Below are 17,257 nucleotides of genomic sequence, written 5' to 3' on the forward strand. Positions count from 1 at the left end.
TTGCAAGAACATACAATTCATATTTGTCATAGTGATACCCGAATATGTTACCTTCTTCTCAATCTTAAAATCTGTTTTAACCATCGATTCTGTTTGAACTTGTATTTTCACATTTTTTGTTAACATCTTTGTCTTCTGTTTATTAATCTTAACCTCTGCTAGTGCACCAAATTCTTTTAATTTGCTCATTAATGTTTCTTTTCTTTAATAAGATTTTATTAAATTTGAAGCAAACATAAAAACTACAAAAAAGCAAAAAACTACAAAAAGAACAACAACAACAAAAGAAACTAAAAAATCTGAAACACAAGAAAAAGAATTTTCAAAGATTACATAAACAGGTGACTTCTGACTTTCAACAAGAATATACAGCAATTTCCATAATCAATCCCTTCCTCTATGTCAAACCAATATCACATTATTTTTATAAATCATTCCATTAGCACATATATAAATCACTAAATGCAATTGCTCCTTCCCCTTATTTTAAGGGAAAACAAGAAGTATATAAGTTTCTATATCAACTGCCTTCCCCCAGAAAACAACATTTATTTAATTATTTCCTTCCTACCACTCTTCTATAGATTTCTGTCCACTATAATAAAAATCAAATTATAAAAACATATACGTTGTCTACTTTTATAATTAATATTACTATAACAATATTAACCTATTAAAGCTAAAAACCAATTATTATTCTACCTTATAAATCTTAAAAATCAAACAAATCTTAAAAAGAATCCAGTAAGTCTTAATCCAAATCATTAAAGAGAAATGAAATCATAAAAGCCTCATTATCAATCCAATTAAACATTCTTAAACTTTTACCCCACTTCAAAATATACCAAGACATTGATGTATTTCCATATTACACACAAGGCATTTTTTCATACAGAGATCAAACAGCCCAACTGCCCCCCTTAAAAACTCAGACATCTCCACAAAGGACCTCCTACAGAATAGGGCTTCTTCTTTCCCATTAGATTCAGCCAGAAAAACAACTCTGTTTGTGATTTGCAATTCAGGCTGTCCCTTTAACCCCTTCAACACCAAAATGAACTCTTTGCTTGGCATTTCAACAAGGGCTTCAGTCCCACTGTCAGTAGAAACATCTCCATCTTTGTTAAAATCTTCTGCTTCCTCCGTAAGGTTCTCAGCCGGATGACACATTTTAAAGTAGATATTTTCCACAATGTCCTGAATGTCTTGCAAAATAACTTGACAGGAATCTGACAAGTTCTGTTTGTAGGTCTGCTTAAGCTCACAACAGAACTCTGAGAAAATCTCCTTGAAACTCTCCATGTTTCAGGCAGTAGATTATGGTGCCCCATAGATACTTGACTCACACAAATAGGAGTTAACGAGTTAGTGGAAAGTTTCCGAATGAAATGGAGACAAGAGAAAATGTGCTAACAAGTGGCTCTCAGGGAAAGTGAACAGAAGGCTGGAGATTCAAAACAGCAAATTCAACATGTAGGAAATATTAAATCCTTCAAACTCAGTGCAAAAATAATAGCAGGGAGGCAATCATTTATTCTCAGTCCTCCTTAATCTTTAAATGGGAAAACAAGCCAAAACTTAAAGAGATTTTAAAATATTTTAAAATATTTCTTTATTAAGAAATAACGATAAGCACCAAGAGATTCCGCTTCTTCTTGCTGTAGAAAGCCTCTCTTGGGATACATAAACTTTAAAAAATATATAAATTGAGAGATTTAGAAATGGGTGGCTTGACCTAATGTCCCTTTAAAGCTACAGCGTGGCGTGGAAATGGTGATGTCCCCGCCTCCTGTTGTCTCTTACTGGATCATCGTGAACACTGTTTGCGATTCTCTGGCTGCAAGACAGCATTTTGGAGAGCAGGTGGGATGATTCCAAGCATTTTCTTTGTCATGAAAGCATTCTTTGGCTTCAGAAAAAACCTGCCCGAGCCCTCCCAAAAATCCTTAGCTGTCAGTTCTGTCCGCGGAACTCCCGGACACAGCTGTTCAGTCGACCATATTCCCACTGGAAGTCAATTTCCCATTAATGTTTCAATTTCCTTTAAAGGATCTTCCAGAACCAACACCAACTCTTCCGTAAAATCTCTTAACTTATAAGTCTCTTTTTAAATCTTTACTCCCACAATCCTCTCATCTTGCCTTGTGTCTCTATTCAGCATTTCAAGGAACAAAATGACAACAAAAAGAAAAGGACAATGGGCAGCCCTGTCGTGTTCCTTTTTGTATCTCACAGGGTTTTGATAGATCTCCATTAACAATTATTTGTGCTTTCTGTGAAGTATAAATCGATCTTATTCCTTTTGTAAAATTCTCTCCAAAATATTTATCTTCCAATAAAAGATAAAATTTTATCTGAGCAGAAAAGCCCAGTTCAAGTTGTCAAAGGCCTTCTCTGCATCTAAGAAAATCAGTGCGGCTGGGTTTCATTACGTTTGTCCTAACAGTCAGGAATCACACTGAGACGACGAATAGGTCTCTAGTGTTTATTGCTGCTACATAAGACAGAAAATCCTAACAAACTGAAGAAGCGTGGGAAAACCCAGACAGATAAACCCCAAAAGTCAAGGCGGGTCTGATCTGTGTCTCTTTGAATGGCTGCTTAACTCCTCAGTACTACGCATGTGTTTTCCCCCCTGGAGAGGGGACCCCTCCAGCTCACCATCAGTGCTCATGACAACGTTGCTCCAAATATTCCAAACTGCCCAACACATTTCTACTGTTGTCCTTTAGCTGTCTTTTTGGTAAAAACTCACATTGATCCTCATGAATCAATTCTTGCAAAATTATTTTCAGTCTGTCAGCTAGAATCGTTGTTCACAACTCGTGGTCATTATTCAGTAATGATATTGGTCTATAATTTCTTGCTGAAGTCAAATCATTAGTTATTATCTATCCTCCCTGTAAGATAGAGCTCATCTTGTTTTGTAAAAGTTCATCCTCAAAACATTTATAATAGAAACCTGATAATCCACCTGGTCCAGGCCCCTTTCCTGGTTTAATCTTTTTTTTATAGCTCCAGAAACTTCCCTAATTGTTATAGGTCCATTCATAATTTGTCTCGGTCCCTCTGTAATCCTTGGTAAACTTTGTTTCTTTAGAAATTCATCTCTTTTCTCTAAAGAGATGACACTTCCTTTATACAGTTAAAATAATATTGATAAGATGCTTTCTGTATGGCCACCTTGACCTTAGTAGCCAAGTTGTTTGAAATCCAAATCATATCTATTCTTGAAAAGTATCTATGTCTTTCTGAAACATAAGTATACTCTCTGGAATTGCCATTTTTCTGTCTCCATGTATCAGCCAGCACTAAATTATCCATCAAATTAAAAAAAAAAAACTTTCTGATAATTTGCCTTGAGGAATTTTCTGTGATGGTCCCAGTACCAGGATCTAACTTAAGGAATTCTCCAGACAACTCATTAGAAGCTTAGAATCCATTTATTAAAATCCAATTACTCAGGGCAGTTGCAAGCTCTGAATAATATTTTAGTGCAACAACATTCAAAGTAATTCATTCCCTGTGACATCATCCTTCCTCCCTGTCTTACAAACAAGCTCTTTCTCACTCCTGATCTCCCTCTCCCAGCTCATTAGAGTCCAGGTGTCTTATCAGCCTGTCCTTGGCCCTAATGGTTTGTGAAGGAATGTGCTGAAGCATTTTCTCTGTCTGCAAAGCTGCAAAGCTGACCTGGGTTTGCTGCCCCTTGGCTGATGCATGTAGCAGGCTGAAATGTTTAGCAATGCCTTATGGCAGGCGAGCAAAGGGAGTCTGACATGCCACCCTCCTAGAAAAAAGAAGTAGCCCTGGCAGGAAGAAAAGTCGAACACCAACCCTGCAAAGTACAACAGAAAGAACAGGTAAAAGTTATTTAGGCTTATTGGGGAAATGGGCATGGAATGAATGAAGCAAGTCCGGTGCTCAAACGTGGTGACTGTTCACCCATTCGCTGTCACTCTTAGGGAAGTTCTTCCACTGAATGAAGTACTGGAGATGGCCATGGTGCCTGTGGGAATCCAAAATTGCTTGAACTTCAAAATGTTGTTCCCCGTCAATCATGATGGGATTCAGAGTGGGAGGGTTAGGATGCCAGCAATCTGAGCCATGGAAAGATTTGAGAAGGCTGCCATGAAAAATAGGATGAATACGTTGCATATTTTAGGGAGTTGTAATTGCAGTTACTGGACTGATGACTTTGGTAATAGGTAAAGGGCCTGAGCTGCGGGTTAAACCGCTGAGCTGTTGATCGGAAGGTCGGCGGTTCGAAACCGCGCGGCGGGGTGAGCTCCCGTTGTTAATCCCAGCTCCTGCTCACCTAGCAGTTCGAAAACATGCAAATGTGAGTAGATCAATAGGTATCGCTTCGGCGGGAAGGTAACGGCGTTCTGTGTCGTCATGCTGGCCACATGACCCAGAAGTGTCTATGACAACGCCGGCTCCAAGGCTTAGAAACGGAGATGAGCACCGCCCCCTAGAGTCGGATTCGACTGGACTTTACGTCAAGGGAAACCTTTACCTTTACTTAAAGGGCCTGATGAATTTAGGACTGAATTTCTGTGAGGGTTGTGTTGATTTTAGGTGTTTTGTGGAAAGGTAGACTTTTTGCCCAACAGATAGGTTGCATTCTGGAGCATGTTTATAATCTGCAAAATTTTATAAGTGTCTTTAGCATCCTGCAGTGTTTGGAGCATCATAGGCCAATTACTGCAGATGTGTTTAATCCAGTCATCAGCCATGAGAGGTTTGTCCATATTTTGAGGCAATTCTGGAATAGGAACAAAGTCTTGCCCATACACAATGTGAAATGGGGAAAATCCAGTACTGTGGTGGATAGAGTTATTATAAGTAACCTCAGCAAAAGGAAGTAGGTCCACCCAATCATCTTGTTGGTGACTAAGATAGCATTGGAGATATTGTTCCAGTACAGCATTCAAACGTTCAGTCGATCTGTCCATTTGAGGATGAAAGGTGGAGCTTAGAGCTTGCTCTGCCCCTATGAGCTTAAGAAAAGCTTTCCCAGATTTGGAGGTGAATTGGGGCCTGAGGTTGGAAATGACATGTGAGGGGACCCCATGTAGATGATAGATATGTTGTACAAAAAGCCTGGCTAGTTGGGGCACAGTGGGCAATCCTGAGCAGGGAATGAAATGTGCTTGTTTGGAAAATAAATCAGTTACACGCAGATAACAGTTTTCTTTTTGCTCTCAGGTAGTTTGACAATGAAATCCATGGCAAATTGGTCCTAAGACAGGTAGGACTGGCTACACTTTGCAGTAATCCAGTGAGTTTACCCATTTTACATTTGGAGGCAGCACAAGTAGGACAGGTGGAGATATAATCCTGGACACCTTTTCTGAAAGACGGCCACCAAAATTGCCTGTGAATTAAATGTAGAGTCTTCACAAAACCAAAATGGCCAGCAGGTTTGGAATCATGGCAGCACTGCAAAATTTTCTTGTGTAAAGTTTCAGGGACATAAATCTGGGCTCCACGCCACCAAATTCCATTGTGCTCCATGAGAGTAGTTTTGTTTTGAGCCAGCCAGGTATCTTGTTGCTGGGTAACAATCAGCTCTTGTTGCAGGTCAGCTGGTGGAGTAGGCTTGGAATCCTGTTTGGCGCTCCTAGTTATAGCAACCAATCCCAGTGGGGAGGGAATGATAGAGTTCACAATCTCCCCCCTGTTTCTGTTGGGCTGGAGTTGGCAGGATAAGGCATTTACTCTCAGTGTCAGTAAATTTGTGTGAAATGTATGCACAAGGCTGTAAAGTGCCATGATCATCTTTTTGTAACAAAACGCAACCAATTGCCATGTCAGAAGCATCAGCTTGGATGATGAGAGGCAAGGAAGGGTCAGAATGTTTTAAAATAGGCTCTTCTGTGAACAGAGCTTTGAGATGGTCAAAAGCCTGTTGGCACTCTGTTGTCCAGTTAAGTGCCGCCTCAGATTTTTTAGCTTTTTTCTCATTCCCTTTTCCTTTCGTTTTCAACCAATCGGTTAAGGGCAGAGCGACTTGGGCAAAATTTGGAATAAATTGGTGATAAAAATTTGCAAACCCAAGGAAACTTTGTAACTGCCTTCTTGTTTTGGGCACTTCCCAAGCTAGAACATCCCGTACCTTGGCTGGGTCCATTTCTATGCCCTTATGGGAAATTTGATACCCCAAATAGTCCAACTGGTGTTTATGGAATTCACATTTAGAAAGTTTAGTGCACAGTTGAGCTTTTAGCAGTCTCATTCAGACCTCTCTGACCAGTTTTACATGGTCTGCCATGTTGTTGCTATAGATGAAGATATCATCGAGATACACGAGCACACCTTTATATAAAAAATCATGGAGAACCTCGCTTATTAGTTGCATGAAGCATCCAGGGGACCCCCTCAATCCAAATGGCATTACGGGGTATTCAAAAGCCTCTAAGGGGCAATTGAAAGCAGTTTTCCATTCATCCCCCTCCCTCATGCACACACGAAAGTACGCTTCCTATAAATCCAGCTTGGTGAAAATTTTTCATTTTGACAAGTGTCTTTCATCACAGAGAGAGGGCATTTATCAGAGGTACAAATAGCATTGAGACCCGTATAGTCAGTACATAGCCATAAAGATCCATCTTTCTTTGTGCAGAATAATACAGGAGTGCCTAGGGGAGAATTGGCAGGTCAGATGAAACCTCGCTTCAAATTTTTGTCAATGAACTCTCATAAGGCTGCCTTCTCTTTAAGAGTCATAGAATAAATCTGGTTTGGGAAGTAAGGCCCCTGGTTCCAATTCAATAGCACAGTCCAATTTGTGATGGGGTGGAAGCTGATTGGACTTGGCTTCTCCAAAAACCGCCTCTAGGTCTTTATACGGTCGTGGGATCTGGGGTTCCCCTGGGGCTAGGTCGGGTTTCAGGAGTTCCACCATGCCAGCCATTGGTTCTAAATCTGGGGGCGGTTCAGGTTCCAGCCAACCCCCATATGCCCCGTCTGTGAACTGCAACTGCCTCGTGGCCCAGTCCACCTTGGGATTTCTTTGCTTCAGCCACACTAACCCCAGTATTATAGATTGATGTGCTATAGGGGCCACTAGGAATCTCAAAGTCTCTCTATTAGTCCCAATCCTCATCTCCACCATTTCAGTGTAAAATTGCACATGACCCCCCTGCATGTCTGGCCCATCAAGCTGAGTAAGAGTCATAAGAGTTTTCAATCTGCCAACCCTCAGCCTTAATCCCATGACTTCTGCAGGGTACCTTAAACATCGAGTACAGCCAGAGTCTAAAAGTCCCACTAGGTCTGCACTCCTGCCAGTTTGTAAGGATTTGATTTTAGTCCCCACTAATATACTTGGGCATGGTCCACTCACCATTGTATTGGGGCACCTGTTCCATCAGACTATCGCTGCCTGTCCTTGGGTGCCATTCAGGACAGGCAATTCCAGTTTCCCTGCATGTGGAATTCTTCATCTGCCAAGTTTTCTTCGACTTTAGATAATTCTGCCAGCATGAGCTCAGCACCTCCCTTGCCTGGCATGAGCTCAGTACCGATGGAGCCACCACTGGAGACTTTTTTAGCTGGTAGCTTGGACTTGGTGCTGGAGGGTTTCCTTCTTGAAGCTGTGTTGGCTAAGGGGCACTCAGCAATGCGATGGCCTTGTTTGCCACATTTGAAACATGTTCCACTTCGGGCACACCATTCCTTTTCTCTTTCCCACTCTCGGCGTGTCTCCCTTTGCCCAACACCCGCTGTAGCAGTGGAGGTACACTTCTAAGATGCATGCATATGTTCCTGCAGTTTTACTTCTGCTCAGGTTTCTTCTACCTCTCCAGCCAGGCAGATCCAACCTTGCAGGGTGTTTGGCTTGTCATGCGCCAAATCCCATTTGTTCAAAGAGTGAATTTTTTCCCCCTCTTTTGAAGAGCATTTGCTCGATTTATATTCCACATCAGGGCCACAACTAGGGGGGGCAAGCAGGGCATGTGCCCCAGGCACTGTGCTGGGGGGCACCAAAATGAGCACTGGGGGTGCCAAAATGGGTGCAGAATCCATGTTTGCCCTGGGTGACACAGAGCCTGGTTGCGACCCTTTTCCACGTTAAGCATTTGTAATCCATAATCAAGCTATACATTTAGAAAAATAGATACCTGTAGCACCTAGTTCAGTATCATCCCTTTCAGTTTCCTTTTGCATCTGTTGGAGTTTTTGTGTAATCTCTTCTGACACCTCCATTTGAATCTCCTCCAATTCTTCTTTGAATTTTTCTAGAAATTCTCTTGCCTTCTGAACACAATTCAATTCAAACCTCTGCTGTTTAAAAGTAAAAATCACCCCTTACAGTTTGTCCCATCAAAATGGAAACTTTTTCTGCTTTAATCTTTCAGTAAAAAAAACCCCACCTCTTTTCTTGTACTTAAAATTCTGACAGGACTTTCTTTAAGGAAAATTATATCTGTATTATCAATCTTCAGTCTTGTATTAAAATGCTGCTGCAAAGGGCGATCCCTTGTCTTCTTCCTGACAAAGTGTACCAAAACATTGCTTGGAACATTTCTCGTTCCTGCAAATCTTGAATTTATTCTATAACCTTTATCAGTTTCTGCCTCTGTATCCTTCTCTTCCCAATCCAAGGATGTTGTCAAGACTTTAATAATATTTTCTATATATCTTCCTCAAAAACCTCTGGAATAGCAATCAAACAAAATTCTTTCTCTTTCAATTCCAATAGAGCCAGATTATCTAGTTCAACTCTCAATCTATAACTTGTAACTTACTTTCCAAAATTTCCACTTTGTCATTAATTGGTTCTACATCTCCAGACACTGGTTTTACAGAGCTTTCCATCTTCTTAACTTCTCCTTTCATCTGCTCTTTCACCTTTACAAGTCTTTCATCCATTCTTCTCTCAAAAGCTGTGAATCTAGTATCAAGTGGTTTGGCTAACTTACTGCCAAGGTCAAACATTTTCTGAAGCAAATCTGATGAAATTCCTCTCTCTGAAGGTTGCTCTAATGATCCTCTTCTCCCGTCCATTCTTGCTGCTTTTCAAGTAGTTGCCATTACAATATTATTTATTCATTCATTTATTTATTTATTTATTTTCTATCTTGCCTTTATTATTTTTATAAATAACTCAAGGCGGGGAACATACCTAATACTCCTTCTTCCTCCTATTGTCTCCACAACAACCCTGTGAGGTAGGTTGGGCTGAGGGAGAGTGACTGGCCCAAGGTCATCCAGCTGGCTTTCATGCCTAAGGAAGGACTAGAACTCACAGTCTCCTGGTTTCTAGCCCGTTGCCTTAACCACCAGACCAAACTGGCTCTCTTTTAATAATATTATATATTATAAACCAAAAGTGAAAGTGTCTCAAACAAGGGAAAAGGAAAGGGGAAGCCACCCCTTCCCCCCCCCCACCCCTTTGTCGTCCTGTGCCTTTAATAATGTCATCTCTGATGGCACTCAGTAGTTGCAGTCAGCATCACAATCCACATCTCCATGGTTACAGTCAACATCACAGTCTGGCCCATACTGCATTTATCTTTGACAACTTCTTTGTCAGTAACTAACAAGATGGCAAAGAGTATAGGTCCTCTCTGCTAAACTCTTCACATTTGGGAAGAGATTTTTGATCCATGAAATTTGTGCATTGATTTTTTAAATTAAAAATCGCTTGAAAAAATGGTGAGATCAGAGTTGGGATCTTGATCTACTGTTGAACGGTCCTATGTGTGTGTGGGTCTGTGTGTGTGTGTATCTATATATACATGTACGCATGGGAAGTCAAAGCACTGAGACATCCCTCCATTGGGGGAGATGGGCGGTGATATAAATTTAAATAATAAAGTCCTTCCCTTAATGCTTGTTTAGGAGGCAGGATGTGATTTCACTTTACCCTGTTAAATACTGTCTGTGGACATCCATCCATCTGTCCACATCTTTCTAGTAGTAGATAGTAAGCAACGTGCAATGAGGGGCAAAGGGGTAGGAAGTGATGTGCTGACATGCTCAGAAGTGCCCAGATCACATGCTTATGTCCCAATCTTCTTGTCCTTCAATAGTGTTTTGTATATACAGAGAGAGACAGGGACAGAGACCGGGAGAGGGACAGGGACAGGGACAGAGAGAGATGGGCAGGAAATAAATTTGATATATAAATAAATAGTATCTATATCTTCAGCAAAGGATCATTATCTTGTCATGGTGCTGGAGCTTGAGCACCTCAATGATGCCATGAGCTAAACCGTGAAGGGCCACCCAAGACGGGAAGGTCATGACAGAGAGGTCAGACTAAATGCGATCCCTGGGGAAGGTAATGGCAACCCACCCCAGTATTCTTGCCGTGAAAACTAAATGGATCAGTACAACCAGAGATATGTCGGTATACCATTGGAAGATGAGACCCCCAGGTCGGAAGATGGTCAAAATGCTACTGGGGAGGAACAGAGGATGAGCTTAACTAGCCCCAGACGTGATGACGCAGCTAGCTCAAAGCCGAAAGGATGGCTAGCAGCCGACGGTGCTGGTGGTGGACGGTGAATCCGATGTTCTAAGGATCAACACACCATTGGAACCTGGAATGTAAGATCTATGAGCCAGGGCAAATTGGATGTGGTTATTGGTGAGATGTCAAGATTAAAGATCGACATTCTGGGCGTCAGTGAACTGAAATGGATTGGAATGGGCCACTTCACATCAAATGACCACCAGATCTACTACTGTGGACAAGAGGACCACAGAAGAAATGGAGTAGCCTTCATAATTAATAGTAAAGTGGCTAAAGCAGTGCTTGGATACAACCCAAAAAACGACAGAATGATCTCAATTCGAATTCAGGGCAAGCCATCTAACATCACAGTGATCCAAATATACGCCCCAACCACAAATGCTGAAGAAGCTGAAGTACAGCAGTTCTATGAGGATCTGCAGCACCTACTGGACAACACGCCTAAAAGAGTTGTTATTTTCATCACGGGAGACTGGAATGCTAAGGTGGGCAGTCAAATGACACCTGGAATTACAGGTAAGTATGGCCTGGGAGAACAAAATGAAGCAGGACATAGGCTGATAGAATTTTGCCAAGACAATTCACTCTGCATAACGAACACTCTCTTCCAACAACCTAGGAGACGGCTTTATACATGGACTTCACCAGATGGACAACACCGAAATCAGATTGACTACATCCTTTGCAGCCAAAGGTGGCGGACATCTGTACAGTCGGTAAAAACAAGGCCTGGAGCTGACTGTAGTTCCGATCACGAACTTCTTCTTGCACAATTTAGGATCAGACTAAAGAGATTAGGGAAGACCCACAGATCAGCTAGATATGAGCTCACTAATATTCCTAAGGAATATGCAGTGGAGGTGAAGAATAGATTTAAGGGACTGGACTTAGTAGATAGGGTCCCGGAAGAACTCTGGACAGAAGTTGGCAGCATTGTTCAGGAGGCGGCAACAAAATACATCCCAAAGAAAGAGAAAACCAAGAAGGCAAAATGGCTGTCTGCTGAGACACTAGAAGTAGCCCAAGAAAGAAGGAAAGCAAAAGGCAACTGTGATAGGGGGAGATATGCCCAATTAAATGCAAAATTCCAGAGGTTAGCCAGAAGAGATAAGGAATTATTTTTAAACAAGCAATGCGCGGAAGCGGAAGAAGACAATAGAATAGGAAGGACAAGAGACCTCTTCCAGAAAATTAGAAACATTGGAGGTAAATTCCAGGCAAAAATGGGTATGATCAAAAACAAAGATGGCAAGGACCTAACAGAAGAAGAAGAGATCAAGAAAAGGTGGCAAGAATATACAGAAGACCTGTATAGGAAGGATAACAATATCGGGGATAGCTTTGATGGTGTGGTCAGTGAGCTAGAGCCAGACATCCTGAAGAGTGAGGTTGAGTGGGCCTTAAGAAGCATTGCTAATAACAAGGCAGCAGGAGATGACGGCATCCCAGCTGAACTGTTCAAAATCTTGCAAGATGATGCTGTCAAGGTAATGCATGCTATATGCCAGCAAATTTGGAAAACACAAGAATGGCCATCAGATTGGAAAAAATCAACTTATATCCCCATACCAAAAAAGGGAAACACTAAAGAATGTTCAAACTATCGAACAGTGGCACTCATTTCGCATGCCAGTAAGGTAATGCTCAAGATCCTGCAAGGTAGACTTCAGCAGTTCATGGAGCGAGAATTGCCAGATGTACAAGCTGGGTTTAGAAAAGGCAGAGGAACTAGGGACCAAATTGCCAATATCCGCTGGATAATGGAAAAAGCCAGGGAGTTTCAGAAAAACATCTATTTCTGTTTTATTGACTATTCTAAAGCCTTTGACTGTGTGGACCATAACAAATTGTGGCAAGTTCTTAGTGGTATGGGGATACCAAGTCATCTTGTCTGCCTCCTGAAGAATCTGTATAACAACCAAGTAGCAACAGTAAGAACAGACCATGGAACAACGGACTGGTTTCAGATTGGGAAAGGAGTACAGCAGCGCTGTATCCTCTCACCCTACCTATTCAACTTGTATGCAGAACACATCATGCAACAAGCTGGGCTTGAGGAATCCATGGCTGGAGTTAAAATCTCTGGAAGAAACATTAACAATCTCAGATATGCAGATGATACCACTTTGATGGCTGAAAGTGAAGAGGAACTGAGGAGCCTTATGATGAAGGTGAAAGAAGAAAGTGCAAAAGCTGGCTTGCAGCTAAACCTCAAAAAAACCAAGATTATGGCAACCAGCTTGATTGATAACTGGCAAATAGAGGGAGAAAATGTAGAAGCAGTGAAAGACTTTGTATTTCTAGGTGCGAAGATTACTGCAGATGCTGACTGCAGTCAGGAAATCAGAAGACGCTTAATCCTTGGGAGAAGAGCAATGACCAATCTCGATAAAATAGTTAAGAGCGGAGACATCACACTGACAACAAAGGCCCGCATAGTTAAAGCAATGGTGTTCCCTGTAGTAACATATGGCTGCGAGAGCTGGACCATAAGGAAGGCTGAGAGAAGGAAGATCGATGCTTTTGAACTGTGGTGTTGGAGGAAAATTCTGAGAGTGCCTTGGACTGCAAGAAGATCAAACCAGTCCATCCTCCAGGAAATCAAGCCAGACTGCTCACTTGAGGGAATGATATTAAAGGCAAAACTGAAATACTTTGGCCACATAATGAGAAGACCGGACACCCTGGAGAAGATGCTGATGCTAGGGAGAGCGGAGGGCAAAAGGAAGAGGGGCCGACCAAGGGCAAGGTGGATGGATGATATTCTAGAGGTGACAGACTCATTCCTGGGGGAGCTGGGGGTGTTGACGACCAACAGGAAGCTCTGGCGTGGGCTGGTCCATGAAGTCACGAAGAGTCAGAAGCGACTAAACGAATAAACAACAACAAGTATCTATATATCTATATCTATATCTATAGATAGCTATAGATATAGATACGTGTAGATGTGTAGATATATAATTTTATTAAAAATTTTAAAGAAAAAAACTAAAAAGAAATCAAGAAAAAGCTAAATGTGGAAGAAAGAAAAAAAGTTTTAAAAAATAGCAAAGAAAGAAAAAGGGATACAAAGAAGTAGCTTCCGATCCTCTTTACAGCGGTTATAAGTACAATGATCAATTTACCTCTTGCTCTACTGTTGCGACATAACCCTCTTTTTTCTGTAATGTTCTATAGTGTCGACCCACGTACCCTGAGAAGAAACCAGTTGTGACCTTAAGCCTGGAGCTGGGGACAGCCAATGACTTGTCAGAAGCCAGAGCCAGGGCCAGCCAACTTCTTTGTAAATAATTAATTAGATTGCAAAGAGATTCTTCTGCAGCCTGGCAAGGTGACATCCTGCACCATGCCTGAAGACAGCAGGTAAGCTGAGGAAGACCCGGCCAACCACATATTGCAAAGAAATATGATCCTGTCCATAAAACATTAACTAAATTCATGGACTTCTCACTGCATGTTTTGGACCACCTAAGGCTCAGACTCAGTGGACCAAGCATAGGTCTTCTCTGCTTCACTCTTCACATTTGGGCCTCCCATTGGTTCTGCCTGTTTCCTCTGGGACCGCCCCCTTCTGTCTGGCCTCTACACTCTCCTCCTGCCCCCGAATTCTCTTTTCGTTGTGAAGGACACCAGGATGCTGGATTCCACAGCCATCTTATGCTATCAACGCTGTTAGTCCCTGAGAAGCCAAGACCACGTAGCTGGTTTTGCTGTAATGGCTGCCTTTCTGGAAAAGGATGGCACTCTTCAACTTAAACACTGAAATAATGTATCTGTTTGAGTTTAAATTGTTAATGAGCAGGAAATTCCCTTGACATTCAATCAAAGACCTGTCCTTGGAATTTTATCTGGGCCTCCTTCCAGTAGTGATGCCATTTATCAACCACGGGGGAAAAGAAGAGAATGAAAAAAGCTCTTTTGCCTCAAGGCACTCACAGAGCTGTTTTCAGTGCCGGGGCAAAGAACAGATCCAGCATACTGTCCTCCTGCTAGTTTTTTCCCTTCAAGTGAGGATTTTCCTTCTCAAGCTCTTACGCAGAGGGGAAAATAACCACAGTGAGAAACACCAGCCTTGGCAAAAGGGCACGATACGAAGATTCTGAAATGAGCGGATGAAGTTTTTATGATGCTAGACCTGAATTTCATCAAACTCCCAGTTTCTTTGGGAGCAAATATGTCCAAATATATTTCCCTATATTGCTCTTCACAATTACTTGGGAATAGAACAAAAATCGTTGACAGTTCATCACTGCAAGAACACTGGTAAGCAAACCTTTAGAGAGAAAAAGACAAATATAGAGGGTAATTTATGTGGGTAGGCAATTCTCTGTATCTATAAAAAACTACTGTTCACTGAGACCTTGATCCAGAGAGGAGAATTTGAAGCCGTGTCTTTACATGCAGCTCTGCCTGGTTGCAAACATATGCAGTTGCTACGAAGTGAGCCCAACTTGCAGGTGCCAGACGCTATCACAGGTGTTTTCTCTCTCTCTCTCTGTTTAAGGGTGTGTATGTGTGTGTGTGTATGTGTGAGAGAGAGAGAGAATTAACTGGTACCATTAAGTGAAGTAATGATCATCATTTAACTAAAAATAATCCCAAAGTATTATTATAAGGAAAAAAAATCATTGCACTGTTTCTAACATAACAAAGCCAAGCAAATGAAAGGAGAGACTGATTCCTTCATAGAGGTGCCTCAGGCTTAGAAACAGCACTGCGCCCTACAACAATTGGGCTTGCTTACTCCACGCCACCCCACTCCTTTGCTCTTTCAGATCCAGAGAGGAAGGAAAGGGGTCCTTGAGGCCAGCATTGGTCCTCCTTTGCATTGTGAATTCTCTGAGTGTTACTGCCTTGCCTCTAACCAGTTGACTCAGGATGTTTTTGTTCAGTTTCAGTAGCTGCCAGATGAAGGTTTCTACTGACCCAGTGGGGGTGGGAATGGAGCTACTGCCTCCAGCTCGCTGCTTTCATTGGTTTTGGAAAGAGATTTCTCCATCTTCAATCTGGGATTGACCTAGCTAAAACAGAATGTAGTTCATTTAGTCTTGGCTTAGCATTTTACGCAATCACTGCAGTTTGCAAAAAAATTTATTCCTTAATGCAGTGTGTGAACCACCCATGTGGGAATCCAGCTAATGTATTCAGTAAGTCATGATTAAAACAAATTCTGTCTTGGCATGATCTGCAAAGCAGTCCTGACATCGATGAAATTTTACTTTTTCTGTGTAACTTTGGCAGGATAAAGATTGGAGGTTTGTATCTCTCCCTAATGTAGTCAGTAATTTTATCATTCCTTCTTTCCTGCAGGAGAGAATGAGAGAGAATATGGTACGAACTTCAAATGAATCACTGGTGACTGAGTTCATCTTAATTGGATTTTCAGAATATCCCCGAGCTCAGATTATCCTATTTTGCTTCCTCTTGGTGGTGTATCTCATTAGTTCTCTTGGCAATGGGCTCATCATCATGTTGAGCATTGCCGACCCACAGCTTCACACCCCCATGTATTTCTTCATTTCTGTCCTTTCCACAATAGACTTTACTCTTTCCAACAATGTACTTCCTGAGATCATGGTGAACTGCTTCATCTACAGGCCCACAATTGCTTTCTCCAGATGTTTGCCCCAAATGTACCTTGGTGTATTTCTGGTTGCAACAGAGTGCATTGTCTTGGCTATCATGGCATATGATCGCTGGGCAGCTATATGCCAGCCCTTACACTACACGCAGATCATGAGTTGGAGATTATGCATTTATCTGGTTGCCACATCAGTGGCTCTTGCCTTTATGACCACCCTGATATATGTGCTCTTGCGGCCCACTGACTTCTGTGGCCATCACATCCTCAACCATTTTGGATGTGAGGTGCAATTTGTACTCAAATTAGCTTGCTCCAACACAGACATCAGTGAGCTCTTTATGCATGTCGTCAGCCTCTTTGTGCTAATCCCTCCCTTTGGCTTCATAGTTGTGACATATGGTCGCATCAGCCTGGCTATTCTGCGTATAAGCTCTGCCCAGGGACGCAGAAAAGCCTTCTCCACCTGCAGTGCTCACCTTGCTGTGGTCAGTGTCTTTTATGGGACACTCATGATCATGTACTTGAGACCGGAAGGCAAATCTGTTCATGAAAAGGACAAGGTCATCTCCTTAACGTATGGGGCTCTGACTCCCATGCTCAATCCTCTGATCTACAGCCTGAGGAACAAGGATGTCAAGGCAGCATTCTGGAAGCTGGTTGCAAGAAAAATGTTAAAGTGATATACAGATGTCCTCCCCATGTACCATGTAGATGCCTGTTGCTGACCATCACTGGTATAACCTTTTTAAAAAGCCAGTTTGGTCTAGTGGTTAAGGCAATGAGCTAGAAACCAGGAGACCGTGAGTTCTAGTCCCGCCTTAGGCATGAAAGCCGGCTGGGTGACTTTGAGCCAGTCCCTCTCTCTCAGCCCAACTCATCTCTCAGGGTTGTTGTCGTGGGGAAAAAATGAGGCAGAAGGAGTATTAGGGATGTTCAACCCCTTGAGTTATTTATAAAAATATAAAGGCGGGATAGAAAATAAATAAATAATAATAAATAATTTAACAGCAAGCATTACTGTTCCTATTAAACACAAGAGGGAATAAGTAATACTGAATTTTAAGGAAGAATGTGTTACAACCTCAACAACCAGAACTCCCATCACTTTGGGGGGACATCAGATTGGGGAATGCCATTATAAAATGCTGTATATACTTGCAAACAAGCGAAGAATTTTAGGTGGT

The 17,257-nt window shown here is 41.9% G+C and overlaps 1 protein-coding gene across 1 annotated transcript; it reads left to right on the forward strand.

The window, feature by feature from the left end:
- Positions 1-14,106: 14,106 nt before the first annotated feature.
- On the forward strand, positions 14,107-17,257 carry LOC134492442 (olfactory receptor 13H1-like). Its single transcript, XM_063296613.1, has 2 exons — positions 14,107-14,752; positions 15,800-17,257. The coding sequence occupies exon 2, from the start codon at positions 15,806-15,808 to the stop codon at positions 16,751-16,753; it is 948 nt and encodes a 315-aa protein (XP_063152683.1). The 5' UTR covers positions 14,107-14,752; positions 15,800-15,805; the 3' UTR covers positions 16,754-17,257.

Source organism: Candoia aspera, chromosome 2 (assembly GCF_035149785.1).
Source record: "Candoia aspera isolate rCanAsp1 chromosome 2, rCanAsp1.hap2, whole genome shotgun sequence".
Taxonomy (NCBI): Eukaryota; Metazoa; Chordata; class Lepidosauria; order Squamata; family Boidae; genus Candoia; species Candoia aspera.